This window comes from Protopterus annectens, chromosome 13.part0 (genome assembly GCF_019279795.1).
Source record: "Protopterus annectens isolate FY-2018-M chromosome 13.part0, PAN1.0, whole genome shotgun sequence".
Classification (NCBI taxonomy): Eukaryota; Metazoa; Chordata; order Ceratodontiformes; family Protopteridae; genus Protopterus; species Protopterus annectens.
Window position 1 is genome coordinate 790,909,570 of NC_056747.1, and position 27,205 is coordinate 790,936,774.

Consider the following 27,205-nt stretch of genomic DNA (forward strand, 5'->3'; position numbering starts at 1 on the left):
TTATGAGGTATTTGTTTCCCACAAGTTAAACAGTTATTTACTTTTTCTGACATCGGCTGAGGCAAGAAAGAGTCCCCAACGGGGTACTTAGCTTTTTAGAAGTCTTCGAAGTAGTATTCGGCAGTAGTAATCTCTGGATCTGACCGGCCGGCACTTGCGAATAGCTTCTGCTTCGGGCGCCACGCGGCAAGAAAGACTGAGGAAAATGACGTCGGCTGATGCCTTTATACCCGAAGACCAGCAGAGATGACGTCAGGTGAAGTGCGACATCAGCCGAAGCCGGACCCAGACTTTGGAATCCGGCCGACCGAAGGGCTGCCTGACGACAGGACAACCCATTTGTTATGACTGCAGATGCATCCTTGAAGGACATCCAGATATTGCAGCTTGGCTAAAGGCCTCTATAGCATCATAGCTGCAATGTAATGAGAGTCTAGCCATCTGGGAGCTAGAATGGCAAAGGTCCAACAGTTTCTTGTAAATGTTCTTGCTCTCCACGGAGAATATATTTTTGTTTCATTTGATCTAAAACAGTTTGTTGATATTTTATCATATGAAACTGGCAGTTACGGGCCCTCATGGCTAAAGTGGCAGAAGTACAAACTTTTTTGCCAAACCTATCAAGGGCCCTGTTTCTTTGTCAGCAGATAAAGGGTATTTTGAAGAGTAGCTTCTTGCTCCCTTGGTTCCTGGAGTGACAATCTCTGGATCAGCAGAGGGATTTTTGAGGAGGTATTTATGCAAATCTAGCACCCTGTAAAACCGGTCTGGTTTTCGAGGGGCTACAGGTAGAGAATCTGGATTCAGGAAAGAATCCATAAAAATATCCCCTACCACCTCCAATATAGGAGGAATAGCCAAAGGTTTGTGTTCTGGGAGGTCAAGAACTCCTTAACACACTTTTTAAACTTGGGGTATTCCTGTGTCTCCCACTGGGCATGTTCCCTAATGCCCTAATGGCAAGGAGTGTTTCCAAAAAAAATTATGTCTTCAGGAGGAAAAGCTGAATCCAGATTCTCTTCAGAATCTGAATCTTCAAAAGTATGAAAAGGTCCCGCCTCAAAGATGGACTCCTCCTGGTCAGAATCCTCATCTGAATCAGGAGATTTAGAGAAAACTTCATGGCTAGGATCCCGTCTTCCATTTCCTTGGGGAAGACTCCAAAGGTGGTTGCTTAGCTTTCCCTATAGAAATAAGGTCTTTAGCTAACTTCACCAGTTCTTGCTGATATCTTTTGTGCATGGTAGCTGGTAGGCCTAGGCATAGGATCTGAGGTAGAACCCTTCTTATAGATAGCTCTGGCCTTGGGACTGGGTACGTCCGTAATCCTGACGCCAGTCTCTTTGGAAAGGAAGAACAGATGCAGGCTGATGTCTCAAAAGGAACGCTATCTGTAAAAGATCGCTAATCAGAAGCCAATTTCTGCTGAGCGACTCTGGACCAGACAAACTGAAAGCAAAGGTCTTTGGAGAAACTGAGGGACCTGACGGCATGTTGGATTCTGTATGGGTCTCAACAGAGGCCTGTGTTACTACCTTGGTCATAGAAGGGGGGCTGCAAAAGCATCTTGCCTTCCTCAACAATAAAGAACCTTGGGGGGTCTGGCAGAGGGGGAATGGTTGTCACCAGAGGCCCTAAGCTTGGGTCTTTTTTCCTAGTCTTTCCTACACTTAGAGACCTCAACTTTAGGACAACTAGCAGACACCATCAGACTGGAAGCAGATGGCAGACTAAGATGCCTAGCTAAGATTTCAGCCCTACACCTGATAGTCCTAGGGTTGAAATGGGCACAAAAGTGGCAATTAGGGACTTAGTGATCAGGGTCTAGACAGGTGACATAACATATGAAAGTCTCAGTGCAGGATTTCCTTACCACAGTGGAGATGATTATCAACCTTATCTGACACGGGTTAAAGCAAGAAAGAGTGTTCCCCAATAGGATACTTCGCTTTTAGAAGACTTTTCTCTGGTGTGGACCAAACAATACACTGGAACACTGGTTTGGGCTCTGACAGCAAGAAAAGACTGATGTCATGGTGTCGGCTGACTCCCTTTATACCCAACTGTACTGACATCAGACAGGACATCCGCCAGCTTTAAGAGGAAAGATATTTTTACTCTGGTAGTCAGGCCGGCCAAAGGCTTCCATAGCAGGAAATCCCACAAGTCAGGACTGCAATAGTGAAACAAAACAGCAGCAGTGGATCTGATTCATAGGTTCATAGGTAGGTACTAGGCTATCGGCCCTAGGGCCCATACAAGCCTAGCCAAAAAATGTACCCTGGCTTTCGCCACCCAAGAAAATTATTTTCCTGTGCCCCTGTCGAGCAGAGCCACAGAAGTGATCCCCGGGGTGAATTTCCCATTTCCCATCCAATCAAGATTTTTCTTGAAGAGCGCTAATGAGGAGCTCTGTTTGACATAGATAGGTAGTCTGTTCCAGAGTATGGGAAGTCTCTGGGACAGGAATCTATCCCTCCAGCATGTTCTGTTTATTGTGGTGACAAGGTTTAGGTCCCTAGAGCGTGTAGCTCGGAGGGATTGGGATTTCTTTAAGTGGAGCATGTCCAACAGCTCTGGGTTTGACATAGCTTTGCATGTTAGGCAACGATATACGATGAGTAAAGCTGTAGTTTTTGATGGGAATGATTATGGAAGATGGTCCTGATCATGTCAGGGAAGAAGAAAGTAGTGGTACTTTCTCTGGAGACATCTTTTCAAGAATTGAAATATCAAGATCCAAGGGGTACACTTTTCCTTCCTTTTTGAGTCTGAGACCCCTGAAAGAATGTCTAAATCCTCCAGAGTGTTTCTCTCCATGGACACATACTAAGCAAAGCAGCTCTTTCAGTACTAGTTTATCTCACCTATCTGAAAGTGTGTAAGAACTGAAGATCTTGCAAACTGAGCAGTCACTGTCCAAGTGCTCCATATCGAAACTATATTGCGTTGGTCCAATGGGAAATTTTATGGCATTTCCTAAATTTTTTCAACCCTGGCTTAAGTGTCCACATTTAGACTTTATCATACAAGTGTACCACAAACACCAGAATAAAATCGTACAATAGCTGTAATCATGGTCAAGAACAAAGATCTGTTCTCTTAAAAAATCTCAAACTTTTTTTGTGACAAGAGATGGAGGAAATAAGAGGGGAAAAGAGGGCATCAAAAAAAGATGAGAAAAGTTAGTGATGACTACCAGAAAAGCAGCATTAAAGCTGAATTATGCCCTCACTCTCTTGAGATGGCCGAGGAAATGTCAAAGCTACAATGACAGCAACATGATCTAGAGCATCTTGTCAGAGCAGGGGGGGGTTATGCAATAAAGAAAGAGTTTGAGCTTTTGAGATTTACTGCTGAAAAAAAGAGGCTACAAGGCAACCATTCTGTTACTGTCCAGACAGGGAAAGACCAAATCCAGTGTTGTCTAGGCCAAAAGGAAGTCACCAAAAGAATCTTGGAAGAGTCCTTTGAGAGCTTCAGTATGACTCTGATCTTGGGAAAAGAGGAAGAAGGCACAGAGGAACATTCGCATTAATAGTAAAGGGAAGACATCTGATTTCCTGGCTTGTTTGCAAGAAGTACTGTTTCATAACTTCGGTAACTGTCTCCACTGAATGGAGGAAAGCAGATCAGGTGGGAAATCTCTTGTAGGACGTATGGGTGTAGCATCCATTTGTGACAGCCTGCTACAGTGCTGTGCTCTGATAGGATGCAAGTATACCAAAAGGGAGAAACTATGCAGAGATTACACTTTCCAGGCAATCATGGATTGTCTGCACAGGGTATTAGACGTGGTTTATCCCCCCTCCCACATGTACCACATCACTGCATTGTCTGTAATCACCAGGAGTGGTCCTAGAAGCCACAGCTCATTCCAGGCTTTTGATACCTTTATCATGACTATCATTTCTTTGAAGTTGATGTTCTTCCTGACATGGGGATCCCAAATCCCTATCCCCTGAACTTTGATACGTTTGGAAAATGACCACCCCCCAAGTAAAATCCAATACATCTCTGCTTACAGACTGAATGAACTGGTAGGGGATTTAACTGAATCCAATTTGAAAAAGCCAAGAACCAGCACAGTAAAGGGTAAAGGATGAAGGATGCTGAACGAGTTCAAACCAACTTGAGGAATCAATGAATCTTCCTCATTTGAACTCTGGCTAAACGAACCTTCAGAATAACTTAAGTCAAAGCCAAAAATTTTGTGAAACTCACTTTCAGTGAACATGATCTAGAAAGTCGCATCTAAACTGTAGATGGCAAAATGAAACGCTTTCTGGAGGGAAATAAGCCATTATAAGTGAAGTGTTCAAACGGTATACAAGAAATGTTAATCCGTGACAGGAACTAGCAAGGATTTCTCCACGTTTAGATTTAAACCAAGTTTTTGAAAGAGGTTTAAGGTGAAGAAAAGGGATGTCTAGGTGTCTGACTTCAACAGTTATATTAAATTCTCCATACTGAGCAACATGGGTACATATACATTAAAAGAAAAACTACTACAAATATTTATTTTTAATTTTCCTGCATTATACACATAAGTTCTCTTTTACTAATTATTCACTGCAACACTGCACAAACTGTTCAAGCCTTGCCTTCCCTGAAATTGAACTCCTAAGCATTAATCTGTTCATTAGTGTCACACGTTGCATTTATTTCTCAGTAGTTTATTCCTTCCTTTTTATAAAGATTCCACCTCCAGTTCTATCATCTCATTTAAAACATGCAGTGCTTCAGTTACGACTGGGTTTAGAGTTTCATTTCCATTTTCTAGAAATTGCTTTTTTTGGCAGCCAACAGCATGAATGTCTGTGTGTCTTGAGCTGCATCTACCAAGATGAGGCAACCGTCCATGTAAGGATAAATATGGACCCCCTGAAATTTGCAAAAGGCAATTACTGTACAGAGGCATTTTGTAAATACCTCTGAAGCTGTTTAAAGTACAAAGGACAAAGATATAAATTAAAACTGTTAAAAATCTTAAATAAAACAAAAATCTTTTGTGAACTGAAACATGATGGTATGAATCTTGAAAAGTCACAGCTGTGTAAGAACCTACCATCACAGTAGATGTCCCACTGACTATTGCTGCAGTATTCCAAACAAGATGGGTTTTCACTGCAGATGTCTGCCTGGGGTACCAAAGCCTAAACCTTCCCAGCAGTGTAGGATTTCAGCTCACAAGCAAAGGGGTATGTAAGTGGACACACAAGCATAAATCCTCAGACTAATCTCCAACCAAGCACCCTGAAGACCTCAGAGAGGAGTCCACTAGGAGGGGCACAACAGGAGATGAGGAGGCTCCCCAAGTCCTAAGAAAGAAATATGCAAGAAGAAAGGGAAGGGGGTGGGAAGGACCATTGGAACAGCGATCGGCTGGATATCTACTTTTATGCTAAGTTCTTACAAAACTGTACTACATTCCGACAGAAATCTCTGTTGCAGTACTCCAAACAAATAGGTGATTTACAAAGCTTAATGGAGCAAAAAGGAGGATAGTTGAGAGTGGTGAGAACTATCCAAGAAGCCAGAAATGACAGACCTGGCGAAGTCCGTCCTCTACCTGGAGAAGGCATCAATTCTGTAGTGTTTAGTGAATGTGTACAGAAGACCAGGTAGCAGCTTCCATTGTGGTTCTGGAATCTTTCCCCTCTGTAGAAACCCCAAGAGGAGGCTACTGCTATAGTACAGTGAGACCCTGGGGAACAGGGTAAGGATTTGCCATGGTACGAGTAAAAAAAAATGAAACAGACTTAGAAATCCAGCTTGTAGAGGTTCATTTGGATAATGGCTGGCCATGCTTGGAGTCCATGAAAAAGACAAACAGTTGAGCTGACTTACAAAAAAGACTTAAATCTTGCCCAGATGGAATCTTGTTCTGATAGAATCTCAGTTGTCTGTGTGCATCCAGAAAGTGAAGTCGCCATTTATTCCTTGTTCTGTGGGCTGGGAAAGTAGGCAGACTGATGGCCTGGTTCAGACACATTTCATTTACCACTTTTGGAATGAAAGATGGGTTGATCCTCAGCGACACACTGTAAGGAAAATAAAGACAGGAATAGCCATGTAGCTCAAACTCTTCTACCAAGAGTGACAGCCAGCAACAAAATGGTTTTCCAGGTGTACAATTTGAGAGAAGGAATTTGAGTCTGGTTCAAAGGGAAGCAAAGTAAGCTATTCCAGCACAAAGTTGAGGTTGGGAAATGGGGTGGGGAGGTGGGGTAGTCAGAGGTCTTCTCAAAATGTTTAAGTGTAGAACCTCTTTTAAAAACGGTTTGACCCCAAACCTAGACATTACAGGCAGACTCAGAAGACGACAGGCTGAAATGGTTGAAAGGTGGGTTTTAATGGAAGACTAAGCCAGACTGCTTTTCATGAGCTCTCACAAATAGGATAATACAAGACGGACATCTGATTTTATATGGCCCTATTTGTTTGACACCATGTTGAAAACCTCTTCCATTTGGCTATGTAGGTTTTTTGTGTGGTGGGTTTCCTTGTCTCCAGAAAACTGGTGTTGGATAAGGAGCAGAATCCTAACATCCATTGGCTTAGGTTGAGGGATGAAGCAATGAGCCTTCTGTTGTGTGATCAGATCGACTTTGTGCAGTAGCTTGTGGTGATTGCCCCTGGCTAAGTGACAGAGAAGGGGGAACCAATGCTCCACTGACCAAAAGAGAGTAACCATAAAAATTCTGGGCTTTTCTTTTTGGAGATTTAATGGAACCTTTGCTAGCAAAGGAAGTGCAGGGAAGGCATAAAGAAACCTCCCTGCCCTGTGGAAGAATACTTCATCTGTCCTCCAAGCCAAGGGGCAAAAAGTCCAGGTGCAAAAGAGGGGGAGCAGTTTGTTGTTCTCTGAGGCAAACAAGTCTATCTGTGGTATTCCCCACCTGTGGACTTGTCTGGCAAGACCGGTTTGTTAAGCATCCATTTGGGTGGATCTTCAATGGACCTGCTGAGAGAGTCTGCCAGGATGTCGTCCTGGGACGAGATGCATACTGCTTGGAGGAAAATACCTGCTTTGGTGGTTAGGTCCCAAGCAAGCTGAGCCAACCTGCATAACTGGTAAGGATCTGGTATCTTCTTCCTTATGTACAACAAGTGTCGTCTGTGAATACTATTTGAGGTTCTAGTTTCCAAAGGTGAGTGAAGACTTGTAGGGCCTGAGTGAGGACCTTCATTTCTTTCAGGTTGATTTGCTCTTTCCTGAGGATGGAATACCAACAATCTTGCTCCCTAAGCCTAGTCTGTGTACAGCTTTCAACTTGCGGTCTGTAACCTGAGGGGTGGGCCCAGACTGAGGTTCACCTGTGTCACCCACCACTGGATATCTTTCTTGAGACAAGGTGTCTGTGTGCCCAGGGATAAAAGTATTGGGAACCATACATTTTTCAGTTAACACTGAATTTTCTTCTACAGAACCTGGCCAACAATAGCACTGGTATGGTTGCTGACATAAACAACAGTGCTTGGAGAATTGCCCTGTCTCAGCAAGCTTAGACAGAGGTTAGAGACTAGAAATAAGTAGTGAGGGGCTCTGTACGTTTAGTTGGGGCAAGAAAGCCTGCATGTTTTTGTATCTAGTCTGCAAACTAAGAAAATTAGGTTTTAGTGAGGTGAAGGGAGGAGTGAATCCTAGTTGTTAGAGGAGGGTGACAGTGAACACAAGATGCTGCAGTAAGATCGAGGCAAAGAGGGCTGGACTAGCAGATTGTCTAGACAGGGGAATAGTTGTATTCCCCCTCCCCACCCATAGTCTTGATCTAGATCAAGGGAGGTCATAGTCTCCCTATACTCATCACTCATCAGACCAATGATTGAGTACAATGCCCCATTCGGAATGTATCTGACCCGACACTTGCAGCAGCTGGAGAGGCCTCAAAAGTTCCTCACCAAAAGGATAAAGGGTCTCAAACATCTGTCCTATGCTGCCCGACTGAAAGAACTCCAGCTCTATTCAGTTGCTTACCGCTTGCTCAGAGGTGACCTTTGCCTAACATACAAGGCCATGTCAAACCCAGATTTGATGAATATGCTTCACCTCAAAAAATCTAGATCCGTCAGAGCCACAAGGGCGGGAGACTTAAACCTCGACACGGCTATTAATAGGACGTGCTGGAGGGATAGATTCATCACCCAAAGACTCCCTATGCTGTAGAATAAAATCCCGGTATATGTGAGGCAGAGCACCTCGCTGGCCTTGTTCAAGAGAAATCTTGACCAATGGATGGGAGATCGCAGATATACCCCAGGGATTACCTCAGTGTCACTGCTCAACAGAGGCACAGCAAAATAATGGGTATAGTTCCCCATACTAAAGGGGTGGCGTAAGCCACAAAACTATGGGCTAGGCTTGTAAATGCCCTCGGGCAGATAGCCTAGTATGAACCTATGAACCTAAAAGGCTATAACTGGGGCTAGGCACTATGTGAAGACTCTGGGGGCTGTAGAAACCCCAAAGGCAAAGCAGTTAACTGAAAACATTACAAGCCAGTAGACACTCAGGAACTTCCTGCAGGAAGGATTAAGGGGACATGCAGGTAAGCATCCTTTAAATCCAAAGATACCAGAAAGGCATGCAAAAGGATAAAGGAAGAAGTGCCTGAAGAGGCAGCATTTTAAGAGTGGATACCTTGAGAAAGGTGTTTAGCTGGGAGAGATCCCGTATGGGTCTCCACTGTCTCCTTTTTAACAGGAACAGGCAGGAGCAGAATTCTTGTCCCATAAACAGAGGAGGCATTGGTTCTCTGATACTTTGGGAATTTAGTTCCTGAAAGATGGGAGAGAGGAGCTTTCAATGACTAAGTCAGAGGTGGAATGTCTTTAAAGACAGGTAGTTCCTTCCGGGACATAATGTAACTTTTGATGACAGTGAGGACCCACTTGTCTGTAGTAATGTTTTACTAATTTGCAATGGAAAGAGCAAGTATTTCTGACCGGGAAAGGACAGGATTGAGAGAAAGGGGCACTGAGAAGATAGTCACAGAGACTTACCTGTGAAAGCAAGCCTCCCAAATCTAGGGATGCTTTCAGGTTTTTTTGGGAGCCTTCTTGCATTTGTCAAAAGGCCTGTGCTCCCTCCTCTGGTATCTGGGCACAAAGATAAGAAAGATCTGTCTGCAGTTCTTCACAGTCTTACTTTGCACTTGCAAGGTTATGAATATGCTAGCTGCCTGTGGACACAATAAAAGGTTCTTGTTAAGGAGGGAATCTAGGACTTTAACCTTGAAATTTTCTGGTATGTGCATCAAAGTGTATGTTTGAATGACTGAACCAGTAGCAGCTGATCTGAAAGAGGTCTCAACAGCATCATAGCTACATTTTATACTATGCCTAGGCACTTCAGTGGCCTGATTTACCATAAGTGAAATTTGTTGTTTGGTCTACTCCTGACACATTAGCCACAGCTTTGTCAGATTATCAAGAATAATTAACAGGCATTTCTGGTCATTTGGGTCTGATAATTACCATGAAGACCAAGGTAAGAAAAGTATAGAACTTTTTTTTTTTGCCAATTATCCATAGTCCTGCTGTTCTACCTGATGGAAGGGCTTTAGCATTTGTCAGTAGCTTACACAGTTTGTCTGCTGCAAAGGAAACAGTTGAAAAAAGAAGTTGTGATCACGTAGAAACTTGTAGAATCTGTCTGGCATTTCTGCAGCTGACTGTCACGAGCAGTGGATGTAGATGAGAAACTGTCCAAAAGGGCTTCCAGGACTGGTGAGAAAGGGAAATGGCTGGACTTCCCACTTCCAGGAGACTGTACTCTCTCTTTTATACATCAGACAATTGCTTAGACTCCCACTCAAAATGTTTCATCATATTTACTATGGCCTCTCCAAAAGATGCTTATTCCATGGAGGAATCAGAAAAGAGAGAATCATCAGAGAGCATCCGTCCAGGAGTGAATTTGTGAAGAGTAAGTTAATTAGTGGTCATCAGAATCTGAGGCCGTCCTCTCAGATGATGATTCCACAGTAATTTTCTATGGACTGGGAGGATGAGCTGAAAGGGAAGGACGTTTAAGGGTCACAACTGCCTTAAACAGGCCCCGACAGAAATCCATCTACTCGTTCCCCCTAGAATGGGGAGAAAAACATGTTTGATCTTTTGTTGCTTTTACTTAGGAGTGACATCTGCCTGAATCAAGTGAAGAGTCTCTGACATCTGAAGTACTTCAGTTTTCCAGGAATCTCTTCCAATACTAAAGTTTGCAGAATGCCTTCAGGTCTCACAGATATGATGACTCATGGTTCCCCTTCTCAGTTACAGTAACAGTCTGTCAGGATGTGCAGTCCTCTGATCACATAGGCCTTTTGAGTTTCTTCTTAAGTGTAGAAGGTACATCAAGATTGGAGAGATACTTCATCTTAGCCTAGACCAAGTGCTTCAGTCGTTGGGTCTCTAAGAATATGCTCAATGAAGACAAATGCAAGCACAACGCCCTGTGAACAAAGGACTGGCAGACGGAATAAGATCTGTAGTCGTGTTCTGCTCCTAAGCAGAAAAGGCACAAGGTATGGAGGAAGGTCTTTGTAGGTTATCGTCCTACCACTCTCAAACTTACCCCTCTTAAATGACATAAAACAGTTTAAATAAGAAAAAGGTTTTCCAAAGGGGCACTTATTTGTATCAGAGAAGGCTTACGGTACAAAAATCACATAACAATCAGGCCAAATGCTGCAAAGCCTGCATTCAGGCTGGTGACGAGAGTATCTGAAGATTTATGCTCATACGTCCTTTTATACATCCCTGCTCTTGCTACTGGAAAGGTTAAGGCTTTGGTATCCTGGCCTGACGTCAACTGTGAAAACCCATCTGGAATACTGCAAGAGTGATTTCACTCAGGATATCTAGAATTACTATAAAGGACTGGGATGGAAGAGGAGGAAACGGAGACCACAAGGTTAACATTCTGAACCCTGGAATTTGCAGAAAGATCTAATACTGGTTTTCATGTGCCTTCTTTCTTGGGTACTGGAAAAAAATTTGGAGTAAAATATCTTTTCCTGCTGGGAATGGGGAACAGGTTCTGTAACACTGAGCTCTGAAAGAATCAGAGGAAGCAAGTCTGCTTGATTTTTTAGATGGAGGGGAATTACTGATTTTGGAGAAATAGACCCCACCTGTCATTTGTAGACCCATTGGATTATTTTTAATATCATAGTTTCAGGTCGTTTCCAAAATGACAGGGAAAGAGGATGCCTGCTGTTTTGTGGAACTGGCTGGAGATGGGGAGGGTATGGAGTGTTTCAATACGTATGCACTCTTTTTAGATTGGAAAGATCCCAGGGCACTATTAACCTTTTTACTTGGGAGTCCCCCTTACCATTTTTTACATTACTATTTCCTGACTTTTGCTGCCCTGGTTTGAAATGTTTCCCAAAGAAAGGTCCAGGGCTACAGGACAGTTTCAGCTGTATTTTTTGGACTAGTGACAGAAAAGGCTGTTTTACTCCATGCATTAACTAGCCCCTTTCTTCCAGACATTTTAGGGCTTCAGAACAGGAGCTAGCAGAAAGGACATCCTTTTCTAATGGGGCACTAAAAATCCATTGGCTCATAGGTTGGTACTAGACTATCAGCCCTAGGGCCTATACAAGCCTAGCCATAACAATTCCCTGGCTATTTCTTTCCACACTATTTACTTCCATGGACCCCTGTCTAGCAGGGCGAGTGACATGATCCCCAGGGTGAATTTCCTTTCTCCCATCCAATCGTCAAGGTTCCTTTTGAAGAGAGCCAAAGAGGTGCTCTGCTTGACATGTATGGCAAGTCTATTCCAGAGTCTGGGAAGTCTCTGGGTCAGGAACCTATCCCTCCAACATGTTTTGTTTATTGTGATGACAAGGTGTAGCTCCCTGGAGTGTGTGGCTCTGAGGGATTGGGATTTCTTTAAGTGTAGCATGTCCAACAGCTCTGGGTTTGACATGGCCTTGTATTGACATGTATGGCAAGTCTATTCCAGAGTCTGGGAAGTCTCTGGGTCAGGAACCTATCCCTCCAACATGTTTTGTTTATTGTGATGACAAGGTGTAGCTCCCTGGAGTGTGTGGCTCTGAGGGATTGGGATTTCTTTAAGTGTAGCATGTCCAACAGCTCTGGGTTTGACATGGCCTTGTATGTTAAGCAGAGATCGCCTTTGAGTAGACTATATGCGACAGAGTATAGCTGGAGTTTTTTAAGGCGGTCAGCGTAGGGCATCTGTTTAGGCCTGTGATTCTTTTAGTGAGGTATTTCTGCTGCCTTTCCAGTTGTTGCAGATGTCTTGAGAGGTACATACCAAATGGGACATTGTATTCTATAATGGGTCTAATGAAGGATGAGTACAGTGGGACAATGATCTCCTTTTTCTGGATGAAAAGCCCTTAGTGATGAGGTGTGCCACATAGGATTTCCTGGCTATTGCAACAATGTGGTTATCGAAGGTGAGACCACTGCCCACCTGTGTCCCCAAGTCTCTTATCACACTTTCGGTGTTTAGTGTACTGCCACCTATGTGGTAATTCATGGGTACATGTTTTTTCCCAAAGGAGATAACTATACATTTCTTGGCATTGAGCTTGAGCCCATGGCTCTGGCACCAAGCATCTGTTTCTGTAACACCCTTTTGTAGAGTATCCACATCATTTGGGGATTCAATAATGGCTCCCAGTTTGCAGTCATCTGCGACCTTTCTTAGCCAGAGTCCCTTGGTGTTGGCCTGTATAATTCAGAGAAGTAGATGCCAAACAAGAACGGTCCAAGGATTGAACCCTGAGGTACTCCACTTGCCTGGAGCTGGATTTGGAGTCTGCAACTTTTACAGTGTGGGTTCTGTCAGTAAGCCAGTTGGCAACCCGAGTGACGTAGGGATTAATGACCAGCTTAGTAAGTCTATCTATGATTCCAGAGTGAGGGATGGTGTCAAAGGCCTTGGCAAGGTCCAAATAGGCTGTGTGGACTGCCTTACTCTCATTCACGGCTCTGGAGACTGATTCGAAGAAGTCAATCAGGCTCAGAAACAAGACTGGTACTTCACAAACCCAACCTGGGTGAGGTCCAGTGTTTGAAGGTTGCCAATGTCTTTGTTTATAAGTTCCATGACAATACGTTCCATGGCCTTGCAGATCAGGCTCGTCAGACTGATGGGGTGCGGTAGTTCCCGGGATCCAAGGTGGATCCCCCAGTGTTGAGTGGGATAACAGTAGTTGTGCGGCACTCAGTGGACACGAAGCCTGAGGTGAGGCTATGATTAAACATGACACTTAGGTGAGGTGCCGGTTCATTTTGCAGTTCATGTAATACACAGCACGGGATGTCATCTGGTCCCATGGATGCTGTATTCTTAAGCTTTGGAGAGTGCGTTTTTTTTACCTGTGTGGGCATTATTACCAGAATTTGGCAATCTTCCAGTCTTGAGATAGGCCATTTAAGGGGTGAGAGGGGGGTGACGTTGGCACTGAATTGATCTGCCAGGATATTGGCAATATCCTTGGGATCAGTATATTTAATGCAATTCTGTTTAGCTCAGAGCAGATCTGAGCATTGCCATTTACATTCTTGACATAGTTATAGAATGCCTTGTAGTTGTCTTTGGAATCTTTGGCAATTTTAATTTCATAACTAGCTTTGGAAGATTTTATGAGGGACCTCAGCTTCTTACTGAGGCTAGTAAGGGAGTTTTTTGCATCCTGGTATTTTCCGCTTTTAACATCCTCAGGGAGACTCTAACCCAAGACAGATTTATATATGCATTACAGAATCTATGGCTGCAACTTGAGAAACTGGTGCATAAGATTCTCCAAGACAGAAAGACAAAGGCCATGTGAGAATCTTAGTATAGGATTTGTCTACCACACTGGCATTTTCCCCTTTTGGAGTACATAAAATCACCACAACCTTTAGTGAAAAAAAATACTTATTTGCCCAGACAGCTGAGATATGAGCAGAATGCCAAAAATGAAAAATGCAGTATAGACTAGGCAACTGACAGAACTCTTCCATAAGAAAGTTCTGAAATTTGGTGCCAGTAAGCCTCCTTTTATACCAGTACCCTCCTCTTGTTAAACAGATGTGTGGTGCATGATGAAGGTGCAAAGAAGCTTTTGTGTACTGGCCAGACATCCGACCCTGGGCAGGACATATACCATACAGCTTTATGCTACTGCAACAGTGATCTAATGATGAACATCAAGAGTGCACTTAACACTTCAACCTCTTGCACACTTGTTTCTCCATTTTAGTTTGTTAGACTAATTTTTGGGACCAGTTTAGATGTTTAAGTCACTTAATTTCTTTTACATGCTGTCAAGCCCTTTCACTACTTTCTTTACTTTAATTTGGAATTCCTCCATCAAAAGCCTTCAAAATCTACCATTTTTGCCTATACTACTACACCCAGTAAAAGAAGTCCATAGTTCTAATCTACGATTTAGATTAGTCTAACACTTGAGTCTTCATTTTACAACCTCTCCCTCTTATTGGAACATTTTACATCAAAGAGAGGCATGATAATTTCACCTTCCACACCTTAGTCCATTATGTCTTCTGTATTATAAAGTACCAGGTCAAGTATGCTGTCCTTTACTGAAAGAAAATCCACCTACTTTTAAAAATCTGTGCCTGTAACAAATACATTTCCAAATCTACAACACCACTCTCCCATCTACCATCTAGAGGGAAATCTTAGAAGCTAACCGTGGTTAAGCAAAAATGTAATATGTATAACCACAAGATGGAACAAGGCCTTACTCCACCTGATATGAATGTATAAAAGTTGGATTAACGTAATGACATTTGGAAAGGTTCTGGATATCTCGAGATACCCACTTTCTATTAATAAGAAAACCTGGCTTTTTAGATTTCAAAATGGTCATGCATTAAAACAACTGCAACTAAAAATCACTATTCAGGTCTAGATGTGCAGCTCACATTTCCTGTTTCAACAGGCTCTTTTCAACAGCACACAAAAATTAAAAAGGAATGGGAAGGACAAATACTCCAAATGACAATGCCTAAAACCCTGGGAATTAGAAGCAGGGGGGATTCTACCACAGGTAGATAAAACTGCAAAATTGAAGGTAGTTTTTGTGTAATTAAGAAAGTGTAAGATACATGCATGAAAGGAATGTACTTATCATAATGACAGATGTACACGGTCCAAGTCCATCCTGTACAACAACTGTAGGACTTGACTGCAGGCTCAATTCAGCTCAGCATCTAAAAACATTGCTAGGTTCCAGCTATTCCCCTCTAACCCAAAATGCACCTTGCCCTTCCTTCTACCCATATTGAAAAACGTGTCACTTGGTTCTGCTTCTTTTCTGATTAAAACCAAACAAACAATATTTAAAGTAGTCCCCCACTAAGCCTTATTTTAAATGGCTGCAGTTAAGAGGGTAGGTTTGTTCAAGAGGGTGTACTCATCATCAAAACCTACTGCTATATTAATAATATAACTTCAATATTAAGAAGATCCAATCCATCTTCTTCCAACACTTGCAAGGATAGTCTCTCCAGCTCAGCTCTCTAGGTGGCCTCTTGAAAGTATTCCATGTAATGCAGTAGCCGTAAAGGAGGACCTTGATGTAGAGATCACACACAGTGCCTTGTGAAAGCATTAAAAGATGTCCTTGTTGCAGTCTCAAATATTTCCTCCAAAGATGCATAGCTGAAAATGCTTGATATGCAGATGCCAGAAGTTTACCAGATTTTTGTAGCACAATTTAGTGACTAAACGTTACCTTCACAGTCAGACCTTAGAGACCTTGCAAATCAAGCTATGAACAGAGTAATACACAAAACAACTGCTTGTCCTTTGGATGATTCTTGTCTTGTCAAGGTCAACCATCAGCTATCATTGCGCATTTAGGCAATGTAAGACACCCTCCCCATTATAACAGTTTGAGAAAAAACAGGGCGATTAATGCTCTGAATCAAATTTAATTCTGTGACAAACTTGGGCATAAATGTAATACTTGTCCACAAGACCATTCTGTCCTTGTGAAAGGTCAGATTAAGGTGGATCAATGCACATCTGAATTTCGTAAACTCTCCTGGCTGATGTTATCTTCAAGATAAGCAATTAATTTCAGCACTAGATGCATTAACACAATTTCACCTACATAAAATTCATAGGTGTGTACTAGGCCAAAAGCCCTGGAGCCTATATAAGCCTAGTCCAAGAAGGTTTCCTGGCATGCTGTCCAAAGTTAGTTCCCAGTGCCCCTGTTAAGCAAGGCCACTGAAGTGATCCCTGGGGTGAACTTCCTATTGCCCACCCACTTGTCAAGATTTCTCTTAAAGAGGGCCAGTGAAGTGCTCTGCTTGACGTGAATGGGAAGTTTGCTCCAGAGTATGGGAAGTCTCTGGGTTTATTGTAGTCTCTGGGTTTATTGTGGTAATGAGGTTAAGGTCCCTGCAGCATATGGCATGGAGGGATTGGGATTTCTTTAGGTGTAGCATATCTGGGTCGGACATGGCTTTGTAGGTCAAGTAGAGATAACCTCTAAGAAGGCGATGAGAGACAGAGTATAAGTATCAGAGTATCAAAGCCTCATTGTGATATAGTATTCCTTACCAGTGAGTCTAATGGAAAAAAAAATAACTTAAGGAATACTCTGCACATTTTACGGAGCCCACAGAAGCACTGTGGAATATTTGGTGAAAAACAGACATGGCTAAAATGTGGATCCTGATGGACTGCACTCAAAAACATGAGAAAGGTAACCCAAGAGTTGTTACAAGAGCTAAAAATGAAAATTAATCCTTTGGAGGTAAACAAAACATGGTCTTGTATATGTTACCCCTTCCAGAGTTCCAGTACCAGGAAAGACTTGGAGGACCCTACATCAGTGTACGCCATCAGTGGAAGTGGACAAACTACAGTCAGATGAAGGGAAGGAGGGTCAAGATGTGGTTTTCTGAAAGGGCGAGAAGGAAATGACCTAAAGAGCACAATATGCAGATTCTTCTCCAGAAGATGAAGCCACATCAAAGCGAACCAAATTTGTCAAAACCAAATGAGTCTACAAGAATGACTTTGGACTTGCTGACTTTTGCTTTCTGGAGAAACATGATAATAATGGGAAATGGAGAAAAAAAAAGCATAATAAACTGGAAGCCAGTTCTGGATGACAGCATGCCAGGGCTGCTGTCCAGCAGGAGATTACCAGTTGGTAGTCATGGCAAGGCTTTCCCTAATGAGAGATTTTGTTATATGCAATTGATAACCTTACAAACCACTCATATGGCATTAACAATAGTTCAGCCTGCCTCCAAATTAACTGGCTTGCCCTGGAATACAAGTATCTATCAGAAAATATCCTGTCATCATAGCCCATTCCCATGCCCTCATGGCATCCCGACTAACAGAGTACCCTATTTATGTACAGCTTAACAGCTATACTGTCCACGTAAATAGCAATGGCACAATGGGGGGGTGACATTTTTGGAAAAATATGAAGAGCATCTACGACCACTTCCATCTCAATCATGCCGATAGGCAAACTGTTCTCAGACTGGAACCAAGCACACTGGCTGGTTATCCCGAGAATGTCTCCCACCTCAAACCCAAGGATGAAGAGTCCATGGTGATGAGTCACACTGGAGAAGCAAAGTTGAAAGGCACTAACCAAAGCCAACACAAGTCTCGTATGATTTTGAGATTTTCAGCTGCTGTGATAAAGGGCTAGAATTGGCGAAATTAACCTACTAGTGTCCACTGCAACTCGCTCATGTGATATCCAACTCTAAGTAATAGAAATATATTGGCTGCCATTATTTAATTTATTTATTTAGGGACCAAAATGAACTTTGAATATCTGGCAAGTTTTAAGATGAACAACCACTCGCAGGTTGCTCAATGTAAGGTGAAACTCCAGTGGCAAAAGGAAGCACACCAGACTCCTCCAGCAAACCACAACTGAAATGAAGAAACTGGAAAAAGCACAGTTGAATAACCAAGTGTAGTTTAATTTTACATGCTTTTGCCTTCAATAAAGGCAACGTCAGAGATAAAAATCAGAAATTAAACAACACAAGAAGCAAATCTGTTTATATCTACCTCTCAGTAGTTACTTAACCAATAAAAACCCTTCTCAAGAAGAAGTACAGCAGCAAAGGTGCACAAGTGTATACAAAACCCTTCACTTGGGCCTACTTTGTCAGCGGCAAAATGCAAAACTGAGCCCTTAGCTATGTATGTTGATGCAAGCTGTAAAGATTTGGTGGAAAGTGAGAACCATATTGTGTGTGACTCATGGCATTTGTTAAATTCTGTTCCATTCATGGAAAATGTTAGTTTTATCACCACAGATGTGGTTAACTTATTCTCAGTGATTCCACATGAGGGTTTACAACATTTTCATAACATGTTTCTTAAGGACAACACAAAGACACCAATGAGATATGGGCTATTCAAGAATTCCTTGAAATTATATTAAAAAAATAATTTTGTTTATTTTGATAGTGAGTTCTAACATCAAATTACAGGGGTAGTGATGGGTGCTAGATATGCTCCCAGTTAGGCAAATTTAGTTCTTGAAGATTGGGAGCACACCAAGGGTTTTTACTTCCCAAGTTTTTCAATAAAGCATTTCATTATTTAAAATGTTTGGACGACATCCTAATTTTGTGGGATGATGATGTTTCAAAGTTCAAGCAATTTCTATCTAAACTAAATGCCTCCACTAGCTTCTTGGAGTTTACATCCACCGTTGGAAGTGATTACTTCAACTTTCTTGATGTGAGGGAATATGTTGCAAACATATTCAGAAAGGAGAACTATTCAAACTCCTTTCCACATTATAATGGTAGCCATGCTCCTGTTCAAAAGAATATAATTAAAAGTCAAATGGTATGCCTGTCGAGAATAGTTTCTCTTAACACTGTATTTGCAAAGGAGCTTGACAAGCTTGGCAATATGTTCTGTGAAAGGGATTATCCTATTGAATTGGTAGAATCTGTTAGACAGAAATACTACAAGGCAGCCAGGGCAAATTTGCTCCTTTACTTAGTAACACTAATAAAATGGATGAATTTTCAAAATAAAAAGACCATCACCAACAATCATGAAAAGGTTGGTGCTACGATTATTTGACAGACCCATCAGACACCAGCAGCAAGAGGTATTCTAAATGAAACTTGGAGTACAGTTTTTACGACCGGATACCACTAAGGTTTAGGTCCAGCACCCAAAATTACATACAGCAGAGATGTAAACCTCAAACCTATTTTTGAAAAAATAGTATTACAAGATATTTATGCTCAAAAATGACATTGTGGTCACTGTAAATGTTGCACATTTATTTCAAGATGGACCATATGTAGTTGTTGATGGACATGACAAGACACACATGTCCAGGGGTATGTGACTGCAATAAGACATAGGTTGGTTACCTTGCTAAATGTTCTGTTTGTTCTGCATTCTATACAGGTAAAACTAGGAGAAAGCTTAAAGAACAACTTATGCACGTTTATGACAAAAAAAAAAATCAAAATCTACACATGCTTTTTTTAAACATACTATGTACTGTCCAAATTTCTTTTTTTCATTATTGACAGAGTTTGTATGTCAGAGAGAGGGGGAGATAGTAAACTGTTATTAAAACAGAACTAAACTGGCAGACCCAGTTAAATACAACAAATAAACCCGGATTAACTTACATGCCATCTCTAAACTGCATTTTAAAAGCAAGAGCTGCTACATTAAAATAAGTACTTAAGTATTTTTATACTCTTAAGCAGCACAATATTTTGTTTCATTTTTTACATCTTTTTTATATGCAGTTGTGCTTTGTATATATGCACTGTCACTTTACATGCTGCCACACTTGTTCTTGATAAGGGTTTTTATTGATTAAGTATTTACTGAGAGGTAGTTTTAAACAGATTTGCTTCTTGTGCTATTTAATTTTTGATTTTCCTCTGATGATAGATTTTTTGAAGGCATAAGAGCTTAGAAATTAAACTACACTTGGTTATTCAACTGTGCTGTTTCCAATCCATTCATTTCAATTGTGTTCTGCTGGAGTCGTCTGGTGCGTTTCCATTGCCACTGAAGTTTCAAGATGAAGCTGAAGACTTATCCTTGCTAGTCCTCCAATGTGTGGGACACTGGGTTACAGGGAGCATGATTCTGGAGAGGTGTACAATGAGAATTCTTAGTCTTTCGATATTATGATCCAAATTCATCCAGCCTGCTTGGCCATCCATGCAAATAAAAAAAAAAAGAACAGGCAATCCCAAAATGTCTACAAAGAACCTGTCAAGCTAGCCTTCTAGAATCGTATTACTACTGACTGACATAAGGAGCAGTAAAACTCCCTGACCTTGCCTACTTCTTCCTCTGAGCAGGCATTAATTCTGAAAAGCTCCATAGCCATGTTGGTTCTTCCCAAATGCTGGTTCCTCAGTTGCTGACAGTTCAGTTTGAACCAAATTAGCTAAGAACTGTTCTTCATTCTAGCATAAGTGCACTATGGTGTCTTAAAGTGAATGTCCACAACAACAACAGACTTTCCATCTCTCTCACTCTGTTGTAGTTAGTTTTTTTCACTAAAGAATCCGAAGGATCAGTGCCATTAAATGGGTGTGAAGTTAGTTATGCACATGCCAGATGTGATGGCAAATAGTAAACACTGGCATCTGATGCTTTGCTGTTCATCTAACGTGTTGCATGCTAGTGTAGGGAAAAGCTGGATAATGAGGCAACAGTTGTCATCTGACAGATCTTCTCCATTGTAAGTCCAGCTTTATACTACAGCAACAACTCCACTGACTTGTTCAGCTCACCAGCAGGCTTACTATAGAATCTTGGCAGGTATGACACACAATTAACAGCCATTATAAAACATGGGAGATGCACTGACATACTTTTTACAGCCATCCAAAGCTCTGGATTCCAAATCATGAGATGGATTGCTGGATTTCAGAGAGTAGGCTCCATCTTCACAGCTGCTGCAGCAACAATGAAGTCTCCAGTCAACATCTGTACCAAGTGCCCCAATTCTTATGTAGCCAAAGAATCCTGAAGTCTACAAGAAATGGGGGCAACTACATCAACATACATTTGAACGTAAGGCTTTGACCTATTTAATGCATAATTGAGATCATTGCATCAGACTGGGTGACAAGGAGGGGGCTGTTGTTGTCTTGAATGCCACAGATTACCATAAAGCCATGAGTGATGCGTTGAATGAGGATATGACTTTCTCTAAAGTGGATCATTCAGTGGTACAGAGGCTGTTGGGACATTCATGATACATTGTGTGACTTGTTAATGTGCAGGTCAATAGATGAAATTACTTATTTTTTGTGTGTAGATCATCCTACTGTACCTATTCTTAAGGGCTTACCTACGATCCAAAAGGATCTTTCAAACCCCCCCTATGCAACCTATTGTTGCAGGTGGGGGCTGGGCCATGGAGCCCTTCTCAATGTTTGAAGACTAACCAAAATATTTTTTTTTAACTACTGTACCTATTGTTCTGAAGGACACCAATAATTTTTTAACTGATATGAATGACTTTATTGGTAACTGCAATAATTTTAGGGACTGCTTGTTAGTTACTTTGGATGTCAAGAACCTCTCTACTTCTATTCCCAATGAATATGGAATAGATGTTGTTAGGGCCATCTTAACCAGCATGAGTAAGTTTGATGCCAATACGGTGAATTTAACATGTACTTTGTTAGAGCTGATTTTGGATAATAATGTTTTTATTTCTGAGGTTGGTATTTATCTGCAGAAATGGGGTGTCGTTATGTGCGCCCCATGTGCTAATTCTTATGCTAATCTTGTTTTATATAACTGGGAGGGAACGTATATTTTAACAACTTTTTTCACAATGTGTCATGTTTTACTGACGTTTTGACGACAACGTTTTTCTTTTATGTCTGGTGGGAACTCTCGACTGCATCATTTTGTTGAAAATTTGAATTCTATGATGGAATTTTTAAAATTTATCCTGAGTTTCTCCGACTACAGCATTGATTTTTATTGGATGTGCAACTAACTAAGGATTCTTTAGGACATGCATCTACTACATTATATCATAAGGAATGTTGGAGAAATGGGTTGCTTAATTATGACAGTATGTACCCCAGACATACTTTTTTCAAACATTATTAAAAGTCAGTCAGTTTACCAGACTTTCTAGGCTCTGTACCAAGGAAGATGATTTCCTTGAGGCTGTGAATATATCAACAAGAGTTTATAGATAGAGGCTATGACAGAAGTTGTGTTAACAAAATTTGGAGTGACAGTTAAAAGACATGGGCAATATCAATCCAATACATAACAACATTGGTAAAAGTGGCCAACATCACAATAAATTGAGGTTCATTACTAAATATACTAGTGATGTGAACCTAATCTGTGATATTATTCGTAATCATTGGCAGTTATTGACCATTGACAAACGCACAGCAGATGTTGTCGGACATGTTCCCAGTTTTACTTTTAAGAACTGTTGTACGATTAAAGATTTGCTTTGTAATTTTAAACCACAATCTGTCTCTACAATATTTAGACTTGGTTCATTTCCATGTCGTGCATGCAAAGTTTGTAGTGTGATTTCTAAACAGATCTTTCAGCATCCCAATTTGAACTTTTTGTTCAAACCCAAGTTTTATGCTGATTTTCTACTATGCACATGGAATATTTGGCTAAATGGAATTTCTGTCCCAGTTTTTATGTGGGGAAAACAATAAAGAGGCTCAAGGACAGGATTAGTAGACACTTGCATGATATCAGGACCAATAATTTAAATAATGCCTTAGCTAAATATATCAGCGAAGCAGTGGTTCATAGTTTTTCATTTAAGGTACTGCAGTGTATTTAATGTTAGTATTACGGGAGGTGATAGCAACAATATTTTAAAAAAGACAGTTACAGTGAATTCTAAGACTACACGCTACAAAGTATCCAGGAATCAATGCTAATGTTTTTTTAAAACTGGCCCTGAAAGGGTGTAATTTGAATAGTTAATTTGATTAGTTTCGGTATACGATTGTTTTTTCTGTGATTGGTTGTCCAAATGTATTTAATTATTGTGTATTTTTCTTATTTGTATAACGATCTGATGAAGCGTATGTTACACGAAAGCACTTATCTTCTGTCTCTTGTGTTTTATTAAATAGTGATTTTAAACCGTGGCAGCCTCACTGGCTATCAGTATTATTTATTTTTTGTTCTCTGGTTTTAGCCTCGGGGGGTACTTCGTTGCAGATTTTTTGTTTTACCCAGGTGTACAAAAAATGGGGGCAACTACATCAGGATTTTTCCATATTTCCTGGATGATGGGAGAAAAAATAACTGTCCATTTGTGGCACTACCCAAAAGGTTGAAGGGGGAGACAAATTCCCCTAAGAGTTTTCTCAGGGGATGATGGTAGTCAGAGGCACTCCCAACATTTTTACATCAGGAATAGGATTTTCATCAAATGCAAGGTCAGCTAGAATGGCACTTAGGGAAATCATCTTCAACACTATTTTTAGGGTCTGTGACCGCAGAGAGTTCAGTACACATTTCCTCACATATCCATTTTCACTGTATTCTCAATGGGAAGTCTTCTGTGGATGAGGATGAAGTTAAAGATGAGCAAGACCTTTGACAATGACTTCTACAGCAGCTTTACAATAATCTGCCTACAACTCAGTGGGAAGAGGAAGCTCCTGCAGCAGAATCAATAGACCCTGCGGTTAGGAGCCAGTGCCGTAACCAGTGTCAAGAAAAGCTCATGCATGGTAGTGTGCAACACCAAGGTAGGAGGTCAACATTGAAATCACAGTCAGCACCAACAGGAATTCTAATGGGGTAGCACCAACACAGTGGCACCTAACCTATGCCAGCACGAAAACCTGCAATAGTACCAAATGCCAGCGCCATCAATATTCTGAGGTCCATCAAGGCCAACCACAGCACCGACTTCCTCTGCCCTGAAGATTCAAAGGACAAGATGCTGAAGGCCTCCTTGGCACAAATGGCATTATTGCCAACATCAAGTCTGGTTACCTATCCCCCAAACTCCAGAATAAAGTAGTTAAGCATTAAGGAAACCTGTGCCAATCCAGTTAGTGTTGACAACCATTTCAGCAAAAACAAAACAAAAAAAAAAACAGACCAATGATGCTGACAGAAATAAAGTCAATGCAGTTAAGGTTGACTTTGTCAACTGCTGGGTAGTCCTTGGTCCTGTCACAAACAGCATGGAAACAGGAGACAATGAAACTATAGGGAGAAAAACTTAATCCTGGACACAGGCAGAAGGCATAAGACTAATTTCTACTTACATCTGTAAGAGAACCTCCACCACTTTATAAAGATCAATATTCAAAGTCATACTTCTTATGATGAAATAGACACATGCAATGTATCTAGTGCCAGGAGGTGTAGAGGAAGTAAATCTGGTTTAATTCAACTTCCAAAGTCAGAGAGGAAGTATTCTGCCTAGAAATTATTTTCGTCTTTGCCAGGAGTAATCAAGTGTGAACCCTGACAAATTCTATGTCAACTGCTATCCTTCCATCTATCCTCAACCCCTTTTCCCATTTTTGCACATAAAGTAGGGGTGTAATTTCAATAATGACAATTTACAGCCAAAGTTTACACTGCCGGATGGCTAGCCCTGCCGCAGAGATTCATTCGTAAAACACACTTGCGCGCACACATTCACACATCTACAGTCAGTTTAGAGTGTTCAATCCACCTGCTGCATGCCTTTCGAATGTGGGATGAAACCTAAGCATCTGGAGAAAACACAGGGAGGACATGCAGACTCTGCAACAGAGCCACCCCATCCCAGAACTGAACCGAGAACCTCTTGCTGAGGCAACAGTGCTAACCGTTGCACCACTGTGCTGCCCAAACTTGCTATCATTTTACCCAAGTTTATTCCTGACAACAAGAAACAGAATAGAACTATAATTAATCTGCTTTCTTCTGATAACCCTTATCCCTAGATCTGGGATGCTGGAAGTCAAAATGGCATTCTCTGTGATGTCTGGAGGAAAATAATCAGCACTGTTACGAGTCTCCCAGCACAGAATACCTTTGAGAACAAGCTTATTTTACATTCCTTAAGTCTTTTCATATCAAATCCATTAAAAATATCAGAGACAGCCTTTAAAATTTGAGGGCCTACTCCATCATGCAAAACACGGGATGTATAGTGGTATTCTGTGACTACATTTATACTTTTTTCATAACGGTGTTCCATTGTGTCAAAACCACTAAAACACTAACCCACCTACCCAAACCTAAACAAAGGCTAAAATCAGTAATAACCTCCTAAACAAGAGAGCCAATACATTAAGGAGTAGGTGATGAGGACTGAAATCAAAAATCACTACCTAAGATGGAGGAAGGGAGAAAAACTCTTATTTTATTAAAGTCTTTGGGAATAAAAAAAATGTATCTATTAATTGGATAAGTGAGCGGACCCCAAAGGCTTTTTTCAGCCATGACCCACACTTACACAGATGCAAGAGAAAATATCACTAACACAAGGAAACAGACAGTAAAACAATTCATGACAGTTACGAATATAATTACAATAAGTAAAGTTTTAATGAATGCAAAACTCTAACGAAAACTCAGTAATACTTGGTCACACAATGTAGTAAAGATGCAAGTAATCTAACCAACTAAAAAGCAGAAAAAAAGGGGGGGGGGGGCGGTGGAACTGACCAGAATGAACTCAAATTTTATTCAGGAAATAAATTCCAAGAAAAACAAACACTAACCTGGACAAATAAAAACAAAAAAATAAATAAAAAAAAACAAAAAACAAACAAGGAGCCTGAAACAACTCCATATAAGCTTAAAACCAATAACGAGATCAGGGAGAAACAGGAGTACAGTATATTACGGGTAAGGAAATGACCTGGAGCCTAGGGAAAGCTTTTAGGTGCTAAGCAGACTTGAACTTGTGGCCAAGTCAAACATGTACTGAAGAGTACTGACTGAGCCATCTTAGATAACTTTGCTTCAAGCTGTGGGCTAGGCAACTTCAGTTTCAGAACCTTACAATGGGATGAAGGTCAAGTCATCTGATTTTACGGAGTCAAAGATAAACAATAAGATACTGATATATCAGTTTGCTTGCCAAAGCCTTTGACAGAAAATAACTTGACAAACAAATTAAAAAAGAAAAGATTTCTTTATGCGGTATAATTCCATGTTCAAATCCAGTGATGACTTTGAAAATGAAGGAGAAAAATATGCAATTTAACTGAAAGCAGACCATTTATGTTTTACTTTAATAGTAATTTTATTTTACAAAAAAAAAATAAATAAAATAAAAAAAGATTCTTTAAAGCTACCATTCCAACATTTGCTGTGTTACCTTCCCAGTCTGTGGTGGATGGACTCCTGGTTGCGATACGAGGACTGACTGAACTGTGCTGATCTGAATCCATCTGATCCTGCCGCTGTCTCTGTTCCTCCTGCAGTGTGGATTCATGCATAGCCTTGATATGCCCCTGATACAGGGTATAGCCACTTAAAGGAGTACCGACAGAGATGCTCCCTGGCCCACTGGAAACCTAGTGACAAAAAAGTGAATATGTTTTTGCATCTAATATGTTTGACAGGTGCATAGTTTCAGCATAATAAGCCAACTTAAGAAAATTCTAGTAACAGTAGCATGTAATCAAGAGGGCAATCAGTTAAATTCTTGGAAGCAAGAAAACACTCAGTGTAAAAAGCCATTAAAGATATTAAATAAAATGCATAATTACTTCCTATAACACTTAACAGCAACATTCTCATAATCTTGCAATGGGGGAAAGTCTTTAAGAGGGTATGCATCACGAAATTCATGTAAGCAGCAGCCATCTCCACTCCCAACAAAAAAATGAAAAATAATCAGCTGAAGAAATCATACAGGAACAGGCATAATAGAAGTGGTCTTTCTAAACAAAAGTTAAAGCTTAACTGCAAAATCTATTACAAGATTTATATCCTCCGCTGTCAAATGCTTTGAAGGAAGCGCCAAGATACATCAGAAATACGTACTTGCCAAAATAAAAAAAATATTTTCTGTTAGGCTTATGACAACTCAAGTCTTGCTTTGAATCTTCCATAAATTATCTGGTTAATTATATAGTCTTTACAAAATACGTCTGTCAGATTCTGAAGGTGCAGCTGGCAGGTAAACGGTCACCTTGCCCACACAATATTTCCTTGCACTAACACTGAAATGCATTA

The 27,205-nt window shown here is 40.9% G+C and overlaps 1 protein-coding gene across 1 annotated transcript in view; it reads right to left on the reverse strand.

Annotated features, from left to right (window-relative positions):
- NCOR1 (nuclear receptor corepressor 1) overlaps positions 1-27,205 on the reverse strand; it is a 4,682,182-nt gene that overhangs the window by 1,715,911 nt on the left and 2,939,066 nt on the right. The window contains exon 21 of the mRNA XM_044054890.1: positions 26,343-26,541. Coding sequence (XP_043910825.1) covers positions 26,343-26,541 — 199 coding nt within the window. The remainder of the gene's footprint in view (positions 1-26,342; positions 26,542-27,205) is intronic.